General features: G+C 48.4%; 1 protein-coding gene across 5 annotated transcripts in view; it reads right to left on the bottom strand.

Moving 5' to 3' along the window:
- MFHAS1 (multifunctional ROCO family signaling regulator 1) overlaps positions 1-17,828 on the bottom strand; it is a 100,967-nt gene extending 83,139 nt beyond the window's left edge. For all 5 annotated transcript variants that reach the window (XM_058720152.1, XM_058720153.1, XM_058720154.1 and 2 more), the window contains exon 1: positions 14,823-17,828. In XM_058720152.1, coding sequence (XP_058576135.1) covers positions 14,823-17,820 — 2,998 coding nt within the window. In that variant the 5' untranslated portion in view covers positions 17,821-17,828. The remainder of the gene's footprint in view (positions 1-14,822) is intronic.
- Positions 17,829-20,801: the final 2,973 nt, after the last annotated feature.

Raw genomic sequence — 20,801 nt, forward strand, 5'->3', positions numbered from 1 at the left:
CGCGAGATCGTGACCTGGCTGAAGTCGGACGCTTAACCGACTGCGCCACCCAGGCGCCCCCTAAGTATCTTTTAAATGCAAAAGCAACCCTAACAGAATTGAATTCTTTACTGCTTTTACAGTTTAAATACATTTTATTGTGCTGGGCTTGTCCTTTTTTTTTTTTTTTTTTTTTTTTTTGAGACAGAGAGAGTGTGTGTGTGTGTGACCAGGGGGAGAGGGACAGAGGAGGAGGAGAGAGAGTGAGAGAGAGAGAGAGAGGGAGAGAATCTTAAGCAGGCTCCATACTGAGTGGGAAGCCTGACGCAGGGCTTGATCCCATGACCCTGGGATCCTGTGCCAAAATCCAGAGTCAGACGCTCAACCAACTGAGCTACCCAGTCACCCCAACCATTCTTTACTCATTACACACACAGAAGAGTGAACAGTTCAGATCATCTCTTAAAAGTTTGAACCCCGGGGCGCCGGGGTGGCTTAGTCGGTTAAGCGCCCGACTTCGGCTCAGGTCATGATCTCACGGCTCACGAGTTCAAACCCCGCATCAGGCTCTGTGCTGACAGCTCAGAGCCTGGAGCCTGCTTCGGATTCTGTGTCTCCTCCTATCTCTGCCCCTTGCCCACTTGTGCTCTGTCTCTCAAAAATAAATAAACGTAAAAAAAAAAAAGAAAAAGAAAAAGAAAGTTTGAACCCCTACTTGTACCAGGATAAAACATCCAGGGTACACTTGCTATGCATAACAACCAAGCTGAGGTCTAGAAAACACAATGTTCTGGAACTCTAGGACTAGTTACAGGACAGAAATGAAAACTGTCCCACTGGCACAGGCAGATTTTTCTTTAGGTGACAGTGGAGGTAGAAAGGAGAAGCAATGTTTTTTGAGGCACCAGCGTGGCTTAGTTGGTTAAGCATCGGACTCTTGACCTAGGCTCAGGTCATGATCTCACAGTTTGTGAGTTCGAGCCCTGCATCAGGCTCTGCGCTGACAGCATGGAGCCTACTTGGGATTCTCTCTCTCCCTCTCTCTCTCTGCCCCTCTCCTGTTCACACATGCTTTTGCGCTCTCTTTCTCTTGAAAATAAATAAACTTTAAAAAAAGAAAAAAGAAAGGAGAACTAATGTTTTGGGTCAATGAAATACAGTTCATTATCAATCATGTTTGTATTCATTTCTCACATGGACACAGCATTATTCTTGCCACCACTATCTTATTTTGACCAGTGGAAAATTTATTTGGAGAGATGCAAGGTTTGTCAGCATTGCTATATCTAAACACACCATCATATTAAAATGGATGAATTAGGGCTGCCTGGCTGGCCCAGCCCACAGAGCATGAGACTCTTGATTTCAGAGTTGTAAGTTCGAGCCCCATGTTGCATGTAGAGAGAACTTAAAAAATAAAATCTTAAAAAAAAATAATAAAATGGACGAGTGATGCTGAGAAATGCATAATAGTGCTGAAAACAATGGTATTCCAATAGGCATCACAAAAGCCCATTAAAAAGACTGCCCTTAATTTAGATCACAAAGTTAAACTTTTATAACTCCCAAGCCCCTTTTTATTTTTTTTCCAAGCCCCCTTTGGAGGCCCACCATTCAGACTCAGAGATTCGTCATCTTGTAGTTGTATCTCAACAGTGTTCTGAGCACAGAGCTGGATTACCAACCCTGAAGGAAATAAAAGGGAGTATTTCTCAAGATGCTGGAAACTGAAGCATTTACTTAGCATAAAATTTATAAAACAAGCTTGAAAGAATCCAAGGTTTTTCAATATAGGACATCCATTGGTAGAATATGACTGATATACAAACATACAACAGGTCTAAAACTACTCATATGAGAGCATTTCCAAAATGCAATTTTAGCTGGCCAAATGCAAGGTGCAAAACAACGAGTGCAGCATTATCTTTTTCAGGTTAAAATATATGCAGAGGTGCCTGAGGGGCTCAGTCGGTTAAATGGCAACTTTGGCTGAGGTCACGCTCTCACGTTTGTGAGTTGGAGCCCCGCACTGGGCTCTCTGCCGTCAGCACAGAGATCACTTCAGATCCTTCGTCCCCCTCTTTCTCTGCCCTTCCCCCACTTGCACACACACTCTCTCTCTCAAAAATAAACATTTTTTAAAAAAGAACATATATCGCTTCTCGGCCTTTTGGCTAAGATCAAGTGTAAAAAAGAACATAAAAAATATATGTAACATATATATGACACACACACACATATATATATATATATACACACATATGCAAACACATGCTTTCTTTTTCTTGGAAGAATTCACAAGAAACATTTTCCAGAGAAGAAAGAGAACTCAGGGTTAGGGTTATGAGAGATGGGATTCTGCTCCTAAACATAACATCCATATACAGGTATTAGTTTTTGATTGTCAGTAGAGGTTATACAGGTGGAGATATTACGGTTCCCCGTGTGAATCCTTCTGTTGTTACTTCCCTGTACTTAGAAAAATGATAATGGTATTATATTTGATCACGAGGAAGTGATCAAGACATGTACTGAATAAAATTTAAAACATCAGAAATTTTTTAAACTCGAAAGGGCAAACATGCTGGAAAATAAATACCTTATGTGTGAGAGCAAAAGGTTATTATATTTAACATTTATAAAGAGTTCATATAAATTGAACCCTGTAATTATAAGAAATAAGAAATCACTGTGATTAAAATCAGAAAAATAAAAATACCACTAAGCTGATGCTGAAAGATATTGTTAAACAATTCACAAAAGAAGCAACACAATTAGGCAACATTCATAGAGGAAACATTCATATTCATGAAATAAAGTTTTGACCATCAGTGAGACATTGTCTTCCATCAAATGTTAGTGCATTTTTAAGACGATACCCAATACTGAGGAAGTACAGTGAGATCAATCTGGTGTCCTCAGCAGGTATGAGAATGAACTGTGGCCCCTCGTGGGAAGCAGTGTGACATGTACTGGACCTTAGACATTCCTCGCCTTTGACTCAATGATTCCACTCTGGGGATTACTGCCCAAATAAGAAAGAGCTTTTATAAAGAAATACAGTCATCAGAGAATTACTCGAAATACAGTCATCGGAGAATTACTCGTAACAACAAAAACTTGAAACAACTTAAGAGTCCAGTGGTGAAATTAACAAAGGTAAAAATCCCCTTGATGTATTGTTATGCAAGCATTTGTAATTATCACGTAGATACCAATAATATGAAACCATATTCACGATGGCTTACTTAGGTTAAAAAAAACAATATTTAAATTATTTATGCAATGTGATTACAGCTACATATTTTAATAAATTGAAAATTAAGGGGGAAAAACTGGGACACCTGGGTGGCTCAGTTAAGCGTCCGACTCTTGGTTTCGGCTCAGGTCATGATCTCATGGTTGGTGAGACAGGCCTGAATTGAGCTCTGTGCTGACAGTAAGGGGCCTGCTTGGGATTTTCTCTCTCCCTCTGTCTCTCTCTCTCTCTCTCTCTGCCCCTACCCAGCTCTCATGCATGCCTATGCACATGCGCCCTCTGTCTTAAAATAAATAAATCAACTTAAAAAAAAGGAAGGGGGACTAAAAAGAGAGTAACTTGTGTTAAATAGTTATATTAGATATCAGTCACAATATCGAATTTTTTCCCCTTTACCCCTCAAATCTATGTTTTAATAAAGGGGAAAAAAGCATGTTCAAAAGAGCATACAGTGTTTATGAACAGGGATTGTGCTATACTTACACTCCTTCCCCCAAAAAAGGGGAATTTCATCCACAGCTAATGAGATTTCCAAATATATGTTTAGACTTGTGCTTTCTAGAATAAGTGCAGAAACAGTAGCAGCAGCTAACATCTATTGAGCTCTTGCCATACGTCAAGCATTGTTTTAGGCATTTTACATGTACTAACCCAATCTCAGGACCACCCTGTGACACAGAGACTATAATGATGCCCCAAATCACACAGCTAACTGGCGGGGGGAACAGGGATTCCAAAGCAGACATCTACTCAAGGGCCCTTGCATCTAACCACTGTATTGCAAGGCTTCCATTTTAAAATGCCACAGGAGGGGTACCTGGGTGGCTCAGTCGGTTAAGCGTCTGACTTTGGCTCAGGTCATGATCTCACGGTCCGTGAGTTCGAGCCCTGCGTCGGGCTCTGTGCTGACAGCTCAGAGCCCGAAGCCTGTTTCAGATTCTGTGTCTCCCTCTCTCTGACACTCCCCTGTTCATGCTCTGTCTCTCCCTGTCTCAAAAATAAATAAAACGTTAAAAAAAAAATTTTAAATGCCACAGAAAATTCAAGTATTTCAAGTCAAGATATAAAGTAAGTATGAACAAAATATAAATCAAACATTTAAAGTATCTTGCACTTCCTAGGATTCCAATTAAAATGTAACTGAGTATATTCTGATCAATTAAGAGGCAAGGAAAGACAAAGTCGAAGGATTACAACGAAACACGGGAGAAAACACTGTCAGAGTGTGGGGAGTGGTGTCCAAACAAATGAGATGCACGGAATACAGTATTCCATTACTGCAAAATTCATAAAAACAATATTTTCAGCCTGTGATGTCCCAAAAAAACACAAAGGTAAGATACTGAAATTCAGTCCACAATCAAATGCTAACTGTGTTACAGCCCAATTTGCCTCTACTGCAGAATCTGTTATGGTTAAGACTAAGAGGAAGGAAAATCGGTGTTCTCGGATACATTTCCAGGGATTATGGAGGCATGAGGCCATCTGGCTGTTAGAATAACCAACTCTCTTTTCCTGCCGGTTCTCAGACCTGGAGAAAGTAACCAGTGGCACGCTCAGACGTGGATCCCTAGGACAGGTGTTCTGTCGGCCCAGCAACAACTTGATTATAAGTCTGAGCAAGTCATTTGAAATGACCCGCCATTCTCCAGCCATAAAGCTCTTCCATACTCTCAACGTAGCCCTGCCTGATGGAATAGGAACGAAGCTTCCAAAACTCTAACATTTGGACCAGCCATGGTCACCAGCAAACTTCTTATCAGTTCATATGTGTGACTTAATTAAAGAAGCCTCTTCCTTAATAAGACGGCTAAGTGCTTTCGTGCACACATGCCCACCCCCAGGCACGGCACGCTGAACTCTGTATCACCCTCCGCCTCCAACTTTTTAAATCCCATTCTAATTTGAGATACCCTCCCCCACTCCTTCATGTGGTTAACTGGAAATCACCCTTTAAACGCTCACCTGCACTGTGGTCCTTTTGGGAACCCCTCTCTGAGACCCCACCTCTCCCCAGCACCTGACTGTGACCTCTGCTGATTTCCACAAGGGCAGGTCCCATGCATTAGCAGACCCCACAGGCCCAGCACTCGGCGCTACAGGATGGGGCATCCAGGAAAGAGGGGAGAAGAGGGGGGTCCGTGCATGCTGGAAGGCAGTCGGCAGCCTAACCCTAGGACCAGAGCAGGACAGAGGGTAGGAGCAGGAGGTCAGGGCTGAAACCCCAGAGCGCTCTCACTCCGGGGCAGTCACTAACTTTCTAAGCCTCAGTTTCTCCACCTGCACATGAGGACAGTGATAACACCTATCCCCCAGGGTTGCTGGGAGGATTAAATGAGATCACCCATTAGAAGCACTTAGCACTCTCTAGAACAGGTGGGAACTCAAGAGAGGGCCTGCATCTCACGGGCTTCCGACCTCGTCCCCTTAGAAAGTCTGGCGTGATGATTAATACAATGATAGCCTTTATGGCATGAAAAATAAAAATCTTACTGAAACAACAAAAGAAGTTGCTAAATCAAACAACAGACCCTGGGAGAAACAGAATTTTTCTGGGGCACCTGGGTAGCTCAGTCAGTTAAGCGACCGATGTCAGCTCAGGTCATGATTTCAGGGTTCGTGGGTTCGAGCCCCGCATCGGGCTCTGTGCTGACAGCTCAGAGCCCGAAGCCTGCTTCAGATTCTGTGTCTCCCTCTCTCTGTGCCCCTCCCCTGCTTGTTCTCTCATTCTCTCTCTCTCTCTCAAAAATAAACATTGAAAAAATTTTATATATAAAAAAGAAATAGCATTTTTCTGATTTTATTTTCTCTCTCCATTACTATTTTTTAAAACTCTCCCTAAAAAAAAAGAAGAAGAAGAAAAGTAAAGAAAGAGGTTTGCTCTACTCCCCCTCAATTCGCTACCCCTGTAACACGGTACTAATAGAAGTCCTTCATTTTAAAGGTGGAGAGGATCTAAGAAAATTAACTCTTTAATTCTCTCAACATTGAACATGCTGACAACAGAAAGCTGCCTCGACAAAGCATCCTCCAACAAAGAAACCTATAAGCAGCAGCCATATATTTTTACTATAGCAGCATCCCATTTAATTTGCACCGTCTTCAGAGTCGGTGTTCATAAATCTTTGGTGTCAGAAATGACTGATCACTTTGATCTCTCTCAAAAGGAAGCAAATCCATAAACGACTCTGAGAGATGTGAAGGTCCCTGATGAGGAGCCATTATTCCTCCTCAAAAAAGCAGATTTGTTTTCAAAGTTTTTAGAAAGCCCCGGGTGCCATGCATTGTCGTTTTTCAGCATCCTCTCCAGATCTGCCTGCAATTTCTTGCAAACGAGTGATCCAAACTGGAAGTCAACGGAAGAGAATGGCTCGGGCATTACTCTCCACCTACTCCTCTCTGCCAAGCAAATTCAAAGTCTGAGGACATTTTTTCCTCAGTACAATCACATTTTTCTTCTGGAGAAATCAAAAGCCAGGTTCTTCCTCTCAGTAATGATTCAAACCGGCAAATGAATTTCTCCATATGTAGTCCGATTCCATATACAGGAGAATCAAAAATTGTATCAACCGGGGTGCCAAGGTGGCTCAGTCGGTGAAGCATCCGACTCTTGGTTTTGGCTCCGATCATGATCTCACGGTTTGTGAGTTTGAACCCCGCGTTGGGCTCTGCGCTGACAGTGTGGAGCCTGCTTGGGATTCACTCTCTCCCTCTCTCTGTCCCTCCCCCACTCTCTCTCTCTCTCAAAATAAATAAATAAGCCAAAATCCCAACTCAGCTCCCCATGGCCTAGGCCATATACTTATTTTATTCTCCTCCAACTCCTATTTCGGTGCACACTTCTGTACACAGCAGGTCTTCAAGTGATTAATGACCGAATCCGGCTAATAAACTTACAGTACACTTGGCCGTCTAATCTGCTAATAACCTAATTTTTGTCTCCATGCTACTCCATCTCCTTAACTCATATCTGCCTATGGTTCTGCAAATTGCTCCAGAGCGCTACTCAAAATTTCTGTAGAGAAACAGCACTGCACAGAAGACCGTGATTGCACAGTACTTAGGGGCGCTCCTCTTCTATGTGTTCTTTATCGTCAGACCCCATGAGATCACAAATGCCACAGAACAGACCGGAAGGCCCAGGAACTACTTTCTTCCTCTCACTGACGCCAAGTAAGAGGATTCCGGATGCAACCATGTTAAATGTTCATCAACGTGGCATCTCAGAGCCTGGCCTAAAAAGCCCTACTCTCCTCAATTCGTGCCTTAAAAGCAAAGTTGCTACAAAGAACCTGACAAGAGAATTTCCAGTCCATTCGCCCAGGAAGGAAGCCAGCAACCTCACCTGCGCCTTGCCTCCGGAAGCACTCGACCTCCCATGTGGGGGCCACGACAACGTGAATGCACTAAATGCCATGGACTGTTCACTTAACAGGAGTTAATTTCCTGTTATGTGGATTTTTTTCTTAATATTTATTTTTGAGAGACACGAAGCACAAGCAGGGGAGGGTCAGACAGAGGGAGACAGAGGGCGGGCTCTGCACTGACTGCAGACAGCCCCACACGGGGCTCAAACTCAGGAACCTTCTTCTCCTTTTGTATTCTTTGCCTTCTGGAAATACAAGGCTAACGAAAAAAAGGATGCTGATGGTTTTTCACCAATTTACTCTTTAAGAAACGAAGTATCAGAATGTTCAGCTAAGAGAGTATGTTGAGAAAGGAAAGACGAGAAAATGTTTTCAAGCATTCCGTGCCCAAACTGAAAATAACTAAAGACGTTTCCTCCTCCCTCTCCACAAACACGCCCGTGCGCGGGCAGCGGGGTCTGGGATTTCTTTTCTTTGTTTTTTTTTTTTTTTTAATTTTTTTTAATGTTTATTTATTTTTAAGACAGAGAGAGACAAAGCATGAACGGGGGAGGGGCAGAGAGAGAGGGAGACACAGAATCCAAAACAGGCTCCAGGCTCTGAGCCATCAGCCCAGAGCCCGACGCGGGGCTCGAACTCACGGACCGCGAGATCATGACCTGAGCCGAAGTCGGACGCTCAACCGACTGAGCCACCCAGGTGCTAGGAGTTCTTATCCACAGCACGGTCCACGCCAAAACGTATCTGCCTTCGTCACAGCCAGCAACTCTTCCGCCTTCCAGGAACTCAAACCCGCACACCTAACCCGGAACGGAAAAGGCAACAGCCGGTGGAAGAAGGCAAACGGCTGGTACGAACCATGGAAAACGTCTTCCTTCCTGGACCAGCACCACACCTGCACTCTCCTCACCTTCTACACTTTGTCTAGAGGACAATGTCAAGGGGGGGCTGGGGGTGAGTCAGAAGGAGCGAGTTAGGGAACAGTCCGCTTGGGGGGGCGGGCAGGGCTCACTGACTCGACGGGAGCAAACGTGAGATCGGGTGGAAGAGGGCTTTCTGAAGCTGGTTCCTGCACTTGTTCACCTTGACCTCCCAGTAAGCTGCTCCTATGCCCACCCCTCCCCCATTCCTGTAGGAGCTAGGAGGCAGGAATACAGGTGCCGGAAACATCACGCAGGAAAATGGTATACGTTTACCTTAAAATACACACTTTAAGACCCAGAACATCATAAACAACCCAAAAAAGCACCTCGCCAAGGAATCGATTATGGAACACTAGAGTTTCTTGAGTTCTTGAAAAGTAATCAATCTCTATTGAACACCTTCAACCGTCTCAGCCTTGCACCTGGCCCTGTCCGGGAGCGCTGTGCCATCATAGGAAACGTCAGAGCTCAGAGGAAGGGACAGAACCATAGCCATGTGGTTCTGTCATACCTTACATAGTATGTACCGCCATACCTTACATGGGAGGAAGAGTCTTTACGGAAAACACGTTATCATACGTGTTCTGGGGTTGTCCGAGGTGCCTGCGGATTGCTCTGGGTTCTACCGGCTGCCCGGATGTGAGAAGCCAAGTACGGATCAGGGGACAGCTTTTTCAATGCTAGAGCATAACTAGGGAATGCAGGCCAAAATGGGGCTTCCCCATCCCAACCCACTACAGTGAAGGTAGCCAGCCCCCAGAGAAACGTCAACCTGACAACCACCGGGAACTGGTTTTGCAATCAGAGTGGCCGAACCAGGGAGAGCAACAAGATGCCTGGGCCTGCCCCAAGCAGACCCTACTAGGGTGCTCTCCACAGAGCCCAGAAGCACAGAGCCACTCTCCTTTCCACCCCGGGCCACAGGACTGCAAAGCCTCAGGAGCCAAGAGAGGAGAGGGAGGAGGCCAGCACCTGCCCTGGCTTTTTAAAAACAACATCCTACTAGATGGATGACCAGGTCCTTAATCAAAACAGGCTTCCATGGAGAGAAGCAACTTAATGGGTGAATGGAGAAAGCAACCAGAAATGTTCACCCCGATATCAGCCTGCACCCCTCCTGTCCTGTATTATAGAACAGAAGCCCCCTCCCTCGCTTCTCCACAGACACAGGAAAACAACTGTTTTCCCCAGCGCATTCTCTCACCTAATCCCCAAGATGACCTTTTGCGTGTTAAAATGAAGTAAATGACTAAGAACAAAAAGAAGAGATTTACTGGGGAGTAAGACGAGCAGACAGCGGAATATGACATAAAACATCTGCTCACGAATAAAAAATACTTTCTCTAGGGAAATTCTAAACTACTTGTGCAGAGATGGGCCTGAAATTCTGTTCTAGAGTCTAAAGAAGAGGCACCTAATACTTAAAATAATCTGAATACTCCCAAGGCCTCTCAAGTCTTTGAATTCTATTTTTCATGGTATTTCTTTCTCCCACTGCATGATTAAGGTTTTGATTTTTTATATGAAACAAAGCCCTCCAGAGTTCAAAGAAGACAGTTCACAAAATAAAAGCCAAGAGGCATCAATGTTAATAAAGCTAAACTAAAAAGATATTTAATAACCTTTGTGAAATTAAAAACAATGACTAATTCAATCCAAACAACTAGGTCATGCTCAGATTCCAGTAACTCTAAAACTGAGCTATAATAAGGCAAGAATTCTCCTTTGCTTCAGTGGTCACAATGAAGGGCCCATTCAAGAGAAAGACCAGTAATACAGACACAATGGAAATACCAGAGGGACGTTTGTGGGGCAGAGGAGGGAAGTTGGGACACAGGACAAAGCAAGATGATCACTACTATGGGGGCCACCTGGGAATTTGACAGAGTACGTGAATAACAAAGAAAAAAAAAGGTATTTCTCACAAAAGACCAAACAATCATTCTGCAAACATCTGAGAGGCTCTTACAAAAAGCCACCAAGCCTCAGGCAGGTCTCCTGCTCAGAGGAAGCAAGTGGACAACCTAATCAAAGAGATCTTGTGACATACAGAAACACCAGCAGAGCAAGGCAGAATACGCTGGATGCCTCAGAGGTATACAGTGTGCAAAAAACAGAACAGGGGCACAAAGCACTCAGGAGACGGAGAAAGGCATCAGGTCACTGACTGAATAAGACAGACCAAATATAAAGACGACCATGTGGGAAGTCTGTCTCCTGCCCTGGGTTGCTTCCTAATTATTCCTACACAGGACCTTTAATGATTTGGAGAACAGGATATTTAGTGAAAAACTACATTCACGCCAAGTTCAACTCACGAAGGCCCACTCTTCCAATTTAAAAACGCACCTCGTTCACTCAACCACCTGCACGGACTCTCAAGGGACTAGAGTCTTGCTCAGACCTATATCCTGGCTTCCACATCTTACTCAATGTGCCATGCATCATCCAACCGAAGGAGTAGTCAGTGCTTCTGGCTTGGATAGCATGCTGGTAGAAAAGAACAAAAGCATGAATAAATATTCCACAAGAAGAGACTCCACTCCAGGACAAGAACATCCCACCAAGTCACAAGGAGGAAACTTGGCTGTCCGATTCTGGCAGGTCAGTACCTGGTGAAAGCGGGCAAACATGTGCCCATACACTTAGGATCTATCTAACCTCTTCCGAGTTTCCAAAAGCATCTCTTGTCACTCAACACTTTTGTCTTTTTTTTTTAATTAAAAACAATTTTTTTAATGTTTATTTATTTTTGAGGGAGAGAAAGAGACAGAGCGTATGCAGGGGAGGGGCAGAGAGAAAGGGAGACACAGAATCAGAAGCAGGCTCCAGGCCCTGAGCTGTCAGCACAGAGCCCGACGCGGGGCTCAAACTCAGGAGCCGTGAGATAGTGACCTGTTGCGAAGTCAGATGCTCAACTGAGCCACCCAGGTGCCCCAATGCTTTCATCTTAAATAAGATACATAGATAATCTCTCTAACAACATAAGTGGATCTTTTTTTCACTAGAACTTTTAAAGCCAAGTGGTTGTTGGCTGAGGATTTTCCAAAACATCACATTTCTTTTGTAGACTAAAATCAGAAAAGAGAAATCCAGCATTATGTCTGTCTAGGTCAATGACACTGGTGCAGCTCAGGCCAGAAAATGCAATGCCCTACTGACATTGAACGGGGCCAAAACAGACTCCCCGCCTCTCCCTCCCCGCCAAAATAAACTTTAAGAGATCGTAGTGCAACTTTACATTTCTTCTGTATAAAATCAAGGGAGACAGTAATTTACTACTTATTTTAATGTCCTAAAGTTGAAAAAATTAAAAATCCAGTCTTTCACCACTGAAAACAATAAATGAATTTTTTTCCCCACTAAACTTCATTCGGATGGGTCTCAAATTCCTGGGACAGATTTTTGATCAAGTCATTTGTATTAAAAAGTACTGATTTTAAAAACCAACCACTTAAAATTGCCTCACACACGTACAAGCAAACGGTCCACAAAACATTCTCCTTCAATTTCACACCATCCTATCTAAAATTGTTAAGACTTTACAGGGGAGTTTGACACTTTAACTGAATGTAAAACTAAGTAACAAATTGTTTTAACTTCCCTAAAATGCAAAACGACTTCTTAAAGAGACTGAGGGGCTGCCAGTAGATTAAAGAAAGTTTCTGCTGAGTTAAAATACATTTTAATAAAACCTAGGGGCTCAAACATATTTTTTTTATAAAAATTTTTTTTTAACGTTTATTTATTTTTGAGACAGAGAGAGACACAGCATGAATGGGGGAGGGGCAGAGAGAGAGGGAGACACAGAATCGGAAGCAAGCTCCAGGCTCTGAGCCATCAGCCCAGAGCCCGACGCGGGGCTCGAACTCGCAGACCGCGAGATCGTGACCTGAGCTGAAGTCGGATGCCCAACTGACTGCGCCACCCCTAACTAACTGAGCACCCAACATTATAATTCTGTTCCTACAATATCTTCTAGTTATTTATTATCTCAGCTCTTCCCAAGTCTTTCAGAATTGTTAACAAATAGTATCAAATGAGTGCTGTCACGGACGAATCTGAAAGAGGAAAATGGGTTTCTTCCCATCTTCTTTTATTTACTTATTTATTTATTTACTTACAGGTGTCTTTAACGTACAGTATTAGTTTTAGGTAAACAACATAACAACTCAGTGTTTGCATGCCTTGCAAAATGATCGCCGCAGTAAGTCTAGTTAACATCTGTCACCATACGGTTACTTCTCTGTCTTCTTAATGTCATGAATTACCCATAATCATTTTTTTCCACTACTCTGTGCCCTTTGCTACTTTTCAAAGAAATACAATCCTAAATGAACCGAAAAAGATTAACTTAGTTCTCAGACCATGTATAAGCCAGACATGCGTAATCTCTAGCACAAAACCAACTTATGATTTACTCTTACTCGATATATAATACAATTCGATGGTTTTCAACCATTTATTTGTTTTCTATGTTGAGAAAATCATCTTCTCCTTACGGCCTACATCGCAAACCAGGTGTGCCTCCTTTGAAAGACGCACAGGCAAAACAATAGCAAGAGAATGGGCTCTTGGTTTCCGTAGCCTGGCACACGGTACGTGCTTTGCTTGTGGAATTTATGACTGTTAAAAATAAAAAATGGAGATCTGAGGTTAGAAAAAAAAGAAAAAATTCTGGCCTCATGGTGTACTCCTCAAATTTCCTGGAACTCCCCTGCCCGGAGCTTTGCTTGTCCAATAACCTGTGTCTTCCCCTTTGTTGATAGGAACAGATTTATTAATGCTTCATCTTTGGATTATGAATCAGCTTTGGGCAGCTCCTTCAATGAGCTACTCTGTGACTATGTAACTCGTAACCATTTTCTTCAATCTAGTAACACAATAAAGAAGTGTTTGCTTTCATGAGGAAGGCACCAAGGCAAATGTAAAACAAACTGAAGAGTCACGGACAATGACATGACACCAGATAATCATTCCGAATGGACAGCTCAATTGACTGGCAGTAACTGAATACGGTGGCTTTTTTCAGGCTGAAGAATTAAACTCAGCCTAGATCTAGGGCAGCAGGAAGAGGTTACCTTTGGAAATATTGGTGTCCGATTGCTTCCTGACACTATTAGGAGCTGCATTCAGACTAGGACAAAGATCAGAATGGCATGCGGTCTTCCATTTCATCACAGCTCAATGTACCCCAGGGGTGGAGACTGAGGGGGGGGGGGGGGAACTGGCCATGATGCTGTCACTGGGCTTGTCCCTACGACGCCTGGAATGCTGTTAACCATACCTGCTCCCCAAAAGCCGGAGTTGTTTAAAGAATGCTCTAGTGTGAAAAATGGACACATTCCCGGCTAAAGACTCAGGGTATCAATTAACCAGGCTCAAAAAATCCCACACCACCAGTTCTGGAATTCTCCCACTCACCTACAATGCTTTAAAAAAGTAAAACAGAAAAACATCTATTGCAAAACAGTCCCCAAAAGAGAAAAAGGAAAAAAAACAAAAACAAAAACAAAACCATAAAACTCTTACCAGCCTTTTGTCCCTTCCATCTCTCACAAAGTATTTCCAAAAAGCTCTAACGCTTAGCAAAAACCAAACCTTTAGACATCTCTAAAGCACAAAACTGGCAGGAAATACCCGAGGAAACTCCCCTCAGAGATTTCAGTAATCTATCTTCCATGCCTTAGAGTGTGCTGGGCAACAGTGATCCCAGGACTTAGTCATGCATTACAGACTGAAATTTTTGTCTTTACTAAACCATCATTCACCCCATTTACAAAACATTCTTCTCTAGAATTTCCCAAGAAAAGTGAGCGATAATTTTTACTTTATGATTACGCTGAATTTAAACCAAAGATGATGACAATGACATCTCAAGCCGCGAGCACCCCGTAGAGATGTGTCTAATATGCACAATAAGCCAGGGCTCAGCATGAAGCTATCCATCTTCTGTTCAACCACCTGAAATTCCTTCCATGGAAGGCAGGCTGAATTGGGAAAAGGGAAAAGGAGATCCAAAATCCAACAGTGGGCCTGGAACCCACTTCTGAGGTCTGGGTCTTTTTATTAGGAGAGTATGACACTGGCGACTGTATTTCTCTTTTGCTCGTCCCTAAACCCCCCTGCATTCACACTGAAAAACTTTCCCAGAGAGCCTGTGAGGTTAAGCAAACAGTCGATCAAATGAAACACCGGCATCTTCAAAAAATGCACCTTAAAACATTACCACAGAAGAGCCACGTCCCTCTCTCCACTTACCCACAGAAGAGCCACGTCTTTCTCTCCACTTACCTGGGAAAGCGTGTGGATTGGGCGACCCTCTCTTAAGGCACTTAGAACAGAGAATGTGCACGGTGTAGTGCAGTCCAGGCCATTCCTGAAGTAGGACATTCAGTTCCTCTACCAAGGGGGTTATGGCTTGCCACGCCGTCCATATATTTGGTAACGAGGCATGGCTGGCAATGGACAGAGTGTCTGGCTGCAAGACCCCCTTGGCAGGTCTGTAACTGACCACCACAGGAACCTTCCCTCTATATGCAAAGATCTGAAGTTTACCATCCGATCTGTGTACCACGTGGCTGTTGATCTGGACGCTGTAGCGTGCAAACAACCCGGGCGGGAAGGTAAAGGGAAAACTATATTCAATCTGCAGCTGCTCGGCCACAAAAGACTGTCCGGCCAGGTTGGTCCCGTTGATCCAGGCCTCTGCGTGGGGCACGTCATTCTGCACATAGCATGGGAACTTGTACCAGGCCGTGGACCCATTCAAAGGCTTGCCCTTGGGTTTATTGAGGCAGTAACAGAGTCCCATCTTCTCCAGCAGCTCCAGCAGCAGCTGAAAGTCCTGCTGGGCCTGGACATGAGGCTTCAGCAGCAACCGAATGACATGGGCTGGCAGGAGCCCATGAAGCAGAAAGCCCTCCACATAGTGATGGAGCTGGGTGGTCCGGAGCAGTTCCTGGCCCGGGGTGGGCGCCGCCGCCGGCGGGGAACTTTCCCCCTCGCCCTCACCCTCGCCGCTGGTCCCTAGAAGCAGCTTGTGCAGCAGCAAGGAAGGATCCCTCTGGAAGAAGACATTGAGGATGTCGATGAGGCGGGTGAGGTTGTGGAAGACGTGCTCCTTGAGGGCTGGGCTGTCCTCGAAGTAGAGCAGCTTGCCGCTCTCGTGCAGGTAGGAAAGGGCGCTCTGCAGCCGGTCCTCGGTCAGCCCCGCCTGCAGGCCCAGGCGAGCGGAGTCCCACCAGCTCAGCCACAGTCGCTGCGCCTGGGGCGGCTGGAAATGCAGTTCCTCCAGCACCTGCCAGGACCGAGGCAGCACTCTGTGTAAATTGGGGAAGATTTCCCTGTGCTCCGCGACCGAGAGCAGTTTGTCCCGAAGGCGCTGTAACTGGCGAGGGTCCCTGCAGCTAACGGGCAACACCGGGGAGAGGATCTGCAGCCGGTGGTTGAGCAGGTACTGAAAGTGGGCCTTGCGCCGCCGAAGGTTCTTGTCGGAAACCCCGTAGTAGGCTGCGTGGGGGCTGGCGGAGCGCAGCTCGAAGTCCCGGGCCAGGGCCTCGTCCACCACCCGAGCCAACCGGCTCAGCCCCTCAGCGTCGTGCTTCTCCTGCAGGGCGATCTGGCGGTGAATGTCCAGGCACTTCTCCTCCAGCTCCCGCTCCCCACACAAGTCTGCGTGCGTGCCCACGATGCACACCACTGCGTGAGGCACGCGGGCCCCCACCCGGTGCAAGAAGGAGCCCACGGTGGTGGGAAAGCGGGGTGGCTCGTAGGTGGCCAGGTTCACCACCAGCACATAAAGGGCTCCTGGGGAGAGGAAGAAGGGCTGGATCACCTCGTAACTTTCATCCCCGGCTAAGTCGTACACAATGAACCGCAGCCCCCGCGAAGCGTCCGCCGTCCAGCTGGTCACCTCGATGCCTTTGCTCACAGAAGGAGCCGCAGGCAGGTAGCTCTTTTCCTTGTCCCCTCCTCCTTGGTTTCCATCCACTCTCTCCTCCGTGAGGCAGTGGCGGAGAAGGGTCTTCCCCGCAGCCTTGTGGCCCATCAGAAGCAGCTTGAGGCGGGGCTGCACGGCCGGCTGTGAATGAGCCAGCTCCTTCTGGTAGGCTGCGATGTAGGGGATCCCCTTCATGCAGACCTCGTAGGGGGGCTGGATCAGCGGGTTGTCCTTGATCTTCCACAGGCCCACCCTCGAGAGCTGGCCAAAGTTGTCCGGCAGCACTGCGATCTGGTTCCCTTGCAGCACCAGCTCCTCCAGGCCGGTCAGCTCCACAATGGAGTCGGGCAGGTAGCGGATCCGGTTGTTATCCAGCCAGAGGGTGAGCAGCCGGCCCAGGCCCGAGATGAGGGATGGCACGGAGGTGAGCTGGTTGCGGCTAAGGTAGAGCTCCTCCAGCCCAGCCAGGGGCAGCAACGCGGCAGGGAACTCCTCGAAGAGGTTGGAGGAGAGGTTGAGCATTTTGAGTCGCTGCAGGCGGCTGAACTGGGCGGGCAGAGCCTGCAGCCCGTTGTTGTCCAGCATGAGGCTCTCCAGGCTGGCCAGCTCGCAGAAGCCGCTGGGCAGGGTGCCAAGCTCGGCCCCGCTCAGCCAGAGGATCTTGAGGGCACGCAGGGCACTGATATCCTCAGGTAGGCCCCGCAGCCGGTTGCTGGACACGTCCAGCTCCTCCAGGGCCGCGAGCTGCAGCAGCTGCCGCGGGAAAGCAGTGAGCTGGTTGTGGTCCACGTCGAGGGTGCGCAGGCGGAAGAGGCAGGAGAGGGAGTCGGGCAGGTGCGCCAGCCGGTTAAAGCTGACGTCCAGCTCCTCCAGGTGGGCAAGGGCCCCCAGCTGGGCCGGCAGGGCGGGCAGCTGGTTGTGGCTGAGGTTGAGCTTGCGCAGCTCCCGCAGGGCACTCACCACCTCCGCGCCCAGGGCGGTCAGCCGGTTGTGGCTCACGTCCAGCTCGGTGAGGTGGTGGCCCAACTCAGCCACGGCCGGGGGCAGCCGGGCGAAGCGGTTCCTGCGCAGGACCAGGACGCGCAGGCTGCCCAGCGCCGAGCCCAGCCCGTCGGGCACCTCCTCCAGGCCGTTGTTCCCCAGGTTCAGCACCTCAATGTCCCCGATGTTGGCCGGCAGCACGAGCTGCGGGGCGTCGGGGGAGTCGAGCTGCTCGGCGTCGGCCCCCGGGCAGCCCCCGGCCGCGCTGAGGGTGAGCTGGCGCAGGTTGCTCCGCAGCTTCCTGGCGCGCAGGGCGGCGTCCCGCCACAGCCTCACCGTCTTCAGGTTCCCACTGTCCTTCCCAGCCATGGCGGGGCCCCGGGCCGACACCCTCGCGCCGGCGCCCGCAGCTACATGCCGCGCTGCGCCCGGGCGGGCGCCAGTCTCCCGGGCCCTCTCGCCCCTCCCTTCCCACCAGCCCTCGGCGACCGGCGGCTGAGGGTCCTAGCGCAGCCAGCGGCGGGGCGCCCGCAACTGGGGGGCGGCGGCGGCGACGCGAGCAGCTCCGGGGGGCGCCGAGCGCGCGGCGCGGGGGGAGGCGGCGGCGGCCGGCGGGCAGTGCAGCTCGCATTCTCCTCGCGCCCCGGCCATGGGCGCGCCGGGGCAGCAGGGCCGCCGCCCGCCGCGCCGCGGAAGATGCCTGCTGCTCCTCCTCCCGCTCTGCCCGCCTCGCGGCGCCTCGGTGCCGACTCCGGCCCCGCTACCCTCGCAGCCGCGGCCCCGCGGCCGGCAGCGTCGTCGCCTCCGCGAGCTCCAGGAGGAGGGCGGCGCGCGGCTCCGCGGCCGGCATGTTGCGGGCGCAGGGCCGGGGCGCAGCCGGGAGGAGGGGGCGGCGGCGCCTCCTTGTCTCCGCTTTCCCCGGGCTCGGGCGGGAGCGCGAGCGCCGCGTCCCCGGCGCTGGGAGGGCGCGATCGGGAAGCGGCAGCGCCGCCCGGCGGAGCGGCCCCCACGTGACCGGCGGAGGCGCCGCGTGTTCCCGGCACCGCCCCGGGGGCGGGAGCCGCTGGGCGAGCGGCGGCTGCGGGGCCGGAGGCGCCCGCGGGTGCGGGCCCGGGACGGGGACCGCGCTCGGCCGGGCGCGCGCGGGGAGCCGGCCCTGGCTACGGATCCGGGCTTCGGGGTTTTCCCGGTGGGGCTGGCCTGCGTCTGGCTCTTTGTTGGCCCCGCGCCTCTAAGGATTCCTTTTTCTCCCCTCCTGGGTCGGGTCCGGGGGCCGCCCTTGCTCATTTCTTTACCGCCCTTCCCCTTCCCCTGACCCTGCATCCACACTGTGATGGAGCTGGCGGGATTCGGGGGCCTGGGTTGCGTTGCAGGAGCTTAGAACGAGAGTGTGACTAAACAAAAGGACTAAAGCAGGCAACCGTTCGTTCATTTGGTAAATATTTATTGAGGCCCTATTTTGTGCCAGACTGACTGAGACAGACGTTCTCAGCTCTCCTGGGGAAGACTTGGAGCAGGCTCCTGGCCGGAGTTGGGGAGTCGGGGAGGGGTTGGGGGGCTGGGGTACGCAATGCAAGGGCTTTTCATGTAGGGTATCCCATTTATCCCCACAACGACCCCGTGAAACAAATCCCATATCCCCATCGTACAGTACTTTTACTGTTAGTTCAAGAAAATGGCAGCCGTTTCCAGGCAAAATGCACAGCCCAGTGCTCGTTTTTAAGGTTTATTTTTCCTCTGTTAGGACGTTTCCTTGAGATCACATCTACACTAAGTAAGTAATATCTTCAGAATTTACCCAAACCTCGGGGCGCCTCCGACTTGGACTCCGGTTATGATTTCACAGCTTGTGTGTTAGAGCGGAGCTTGGGGCTTTGAGCGGACAGCCCTGAGTCTGGAGCCTGCTTTCTTGGGATTCTGTGTCCCCCTCCCCGACTGGGGTCTGTCTCTGTCTCTCAAAAAAATGAATAAACATTAAAAAAAAATTACCCAAACCTCAAAATCCATTAGGTATCTCATATCACTTCCGTCACGGCCTCTGAATTGGTTAATAACGAAGCAAATAGTTTTCAGATGCAAGACTAAATGTGATTGGTTAAATGCACCATGGTTTAAATGCTCCACTTGGGCGCACTAATTGTTCTCCCTTCACATGTCGTTGCTCTCATTTGCGGACCTGTCTTTGGTGCAGTTATCTGGGTAGTGATAGTTTGTCTCTTCAAAGAGAGCTGTTGAACATCTTAGTCTGGAAATGTGACCCAGGGATGGTTATCAAGCCTTGGTCCTACATCTTGTAACTGGTGGGTGCTTCTGGGGCCAGGCCTCTCCCTCACCACAGGTGAAATGTAGGTAGTCAGAAGGGAGAACTGAGCTGTGTTCTGAAGAAACTTCCTAGGAGATCAAATTGCCCAAGGATTCCTCCAGCCTCTCAGCCCAAGAAACACTCTAGATGACCTACACTGACCACTTTTTTTTCCCAGCAGAGTAAACAGGCCCCAAATAAGCAACTTTTCAATCAGCCAGCTAGGTAAAGGCAGAGCCGGATTTGCTAACCCCCCATGTGGGTGATCCCCCTGGTGCATCATCTTCACGGTGTTCTTCAGACCCTAAATTCTCCACCTTTAGCTCCTTCCAACCCATATGTGAAGCTCGGGCTCAGGAAGGAGATTGGAGAAGGCATGAGTTCCCTACCCCACTTTCAGTGGCTGACCTGAAGTCCTAAAGTGGTTTGGAGTAGATCTAAATGACCTGTACTGAACTGTTCCCCTTTACATTTTTTTTAATGTTTATTTTTGAGAGAGAGAGAGAAAGAGAGAGAGTGAGTATGATCAGTGGAGGGACCAAGAGAGAGGGAGACAGAAAATTCAAAGCAGACTCCAGGCTCTGAGCTGTCAACAGAGAGCCCGACGCAGGGCTCAAACTCATGAACCCTAAGATCATACCTGAGCCGTAGTCAGCCACTTAAGCAACTGAGCCACCCAGGGGCCCCTAAGCTGTTCCCCTTTAGAAGCCATCAGAAAATTATATTTCCATTTTAAAAAGACTTCCATGTCTTTGAAGATGGTGCTCTCCTTTGTCAGGAGATAACCTGTGATTTTCTGTATCTGATAACTAGAGCTGAGAGGGCTAGAGAGTGCCCTGTTTGGGACCTCTCAGCCCTCCCTGCAACACTAAAGCCTGGTGTGAAATCTCAGCAGGAATACACCTTTCTGAGCCCCTCCACCTACTCTGTGTTGTTGGGGTCAGTCGTGCAGGAAGCCTTGTAATGTCTGCTTCAAGAGCTCTTTGAGAGTCATTATGCTAAAAACTAAAGAGTCAAATCAGGAGAATGCAACGATAAAATAAAACTC

The sequence above is a fragment of the Neofelis nebulosa genome, chromosome 3 (assembly GCF_028018385.1).
Source record: "Neofelis nebulosa isolate mNeoNeb1 chromosome 3, mNeoNeb1.pri, whole genome shotgun sequence".
Taxonomy (NCBI): Eukaryota; Metazoa; Chordata; class Mammalia; order Carnivora; family Felidae; genus Neofelis; species Neofelis nebulosa.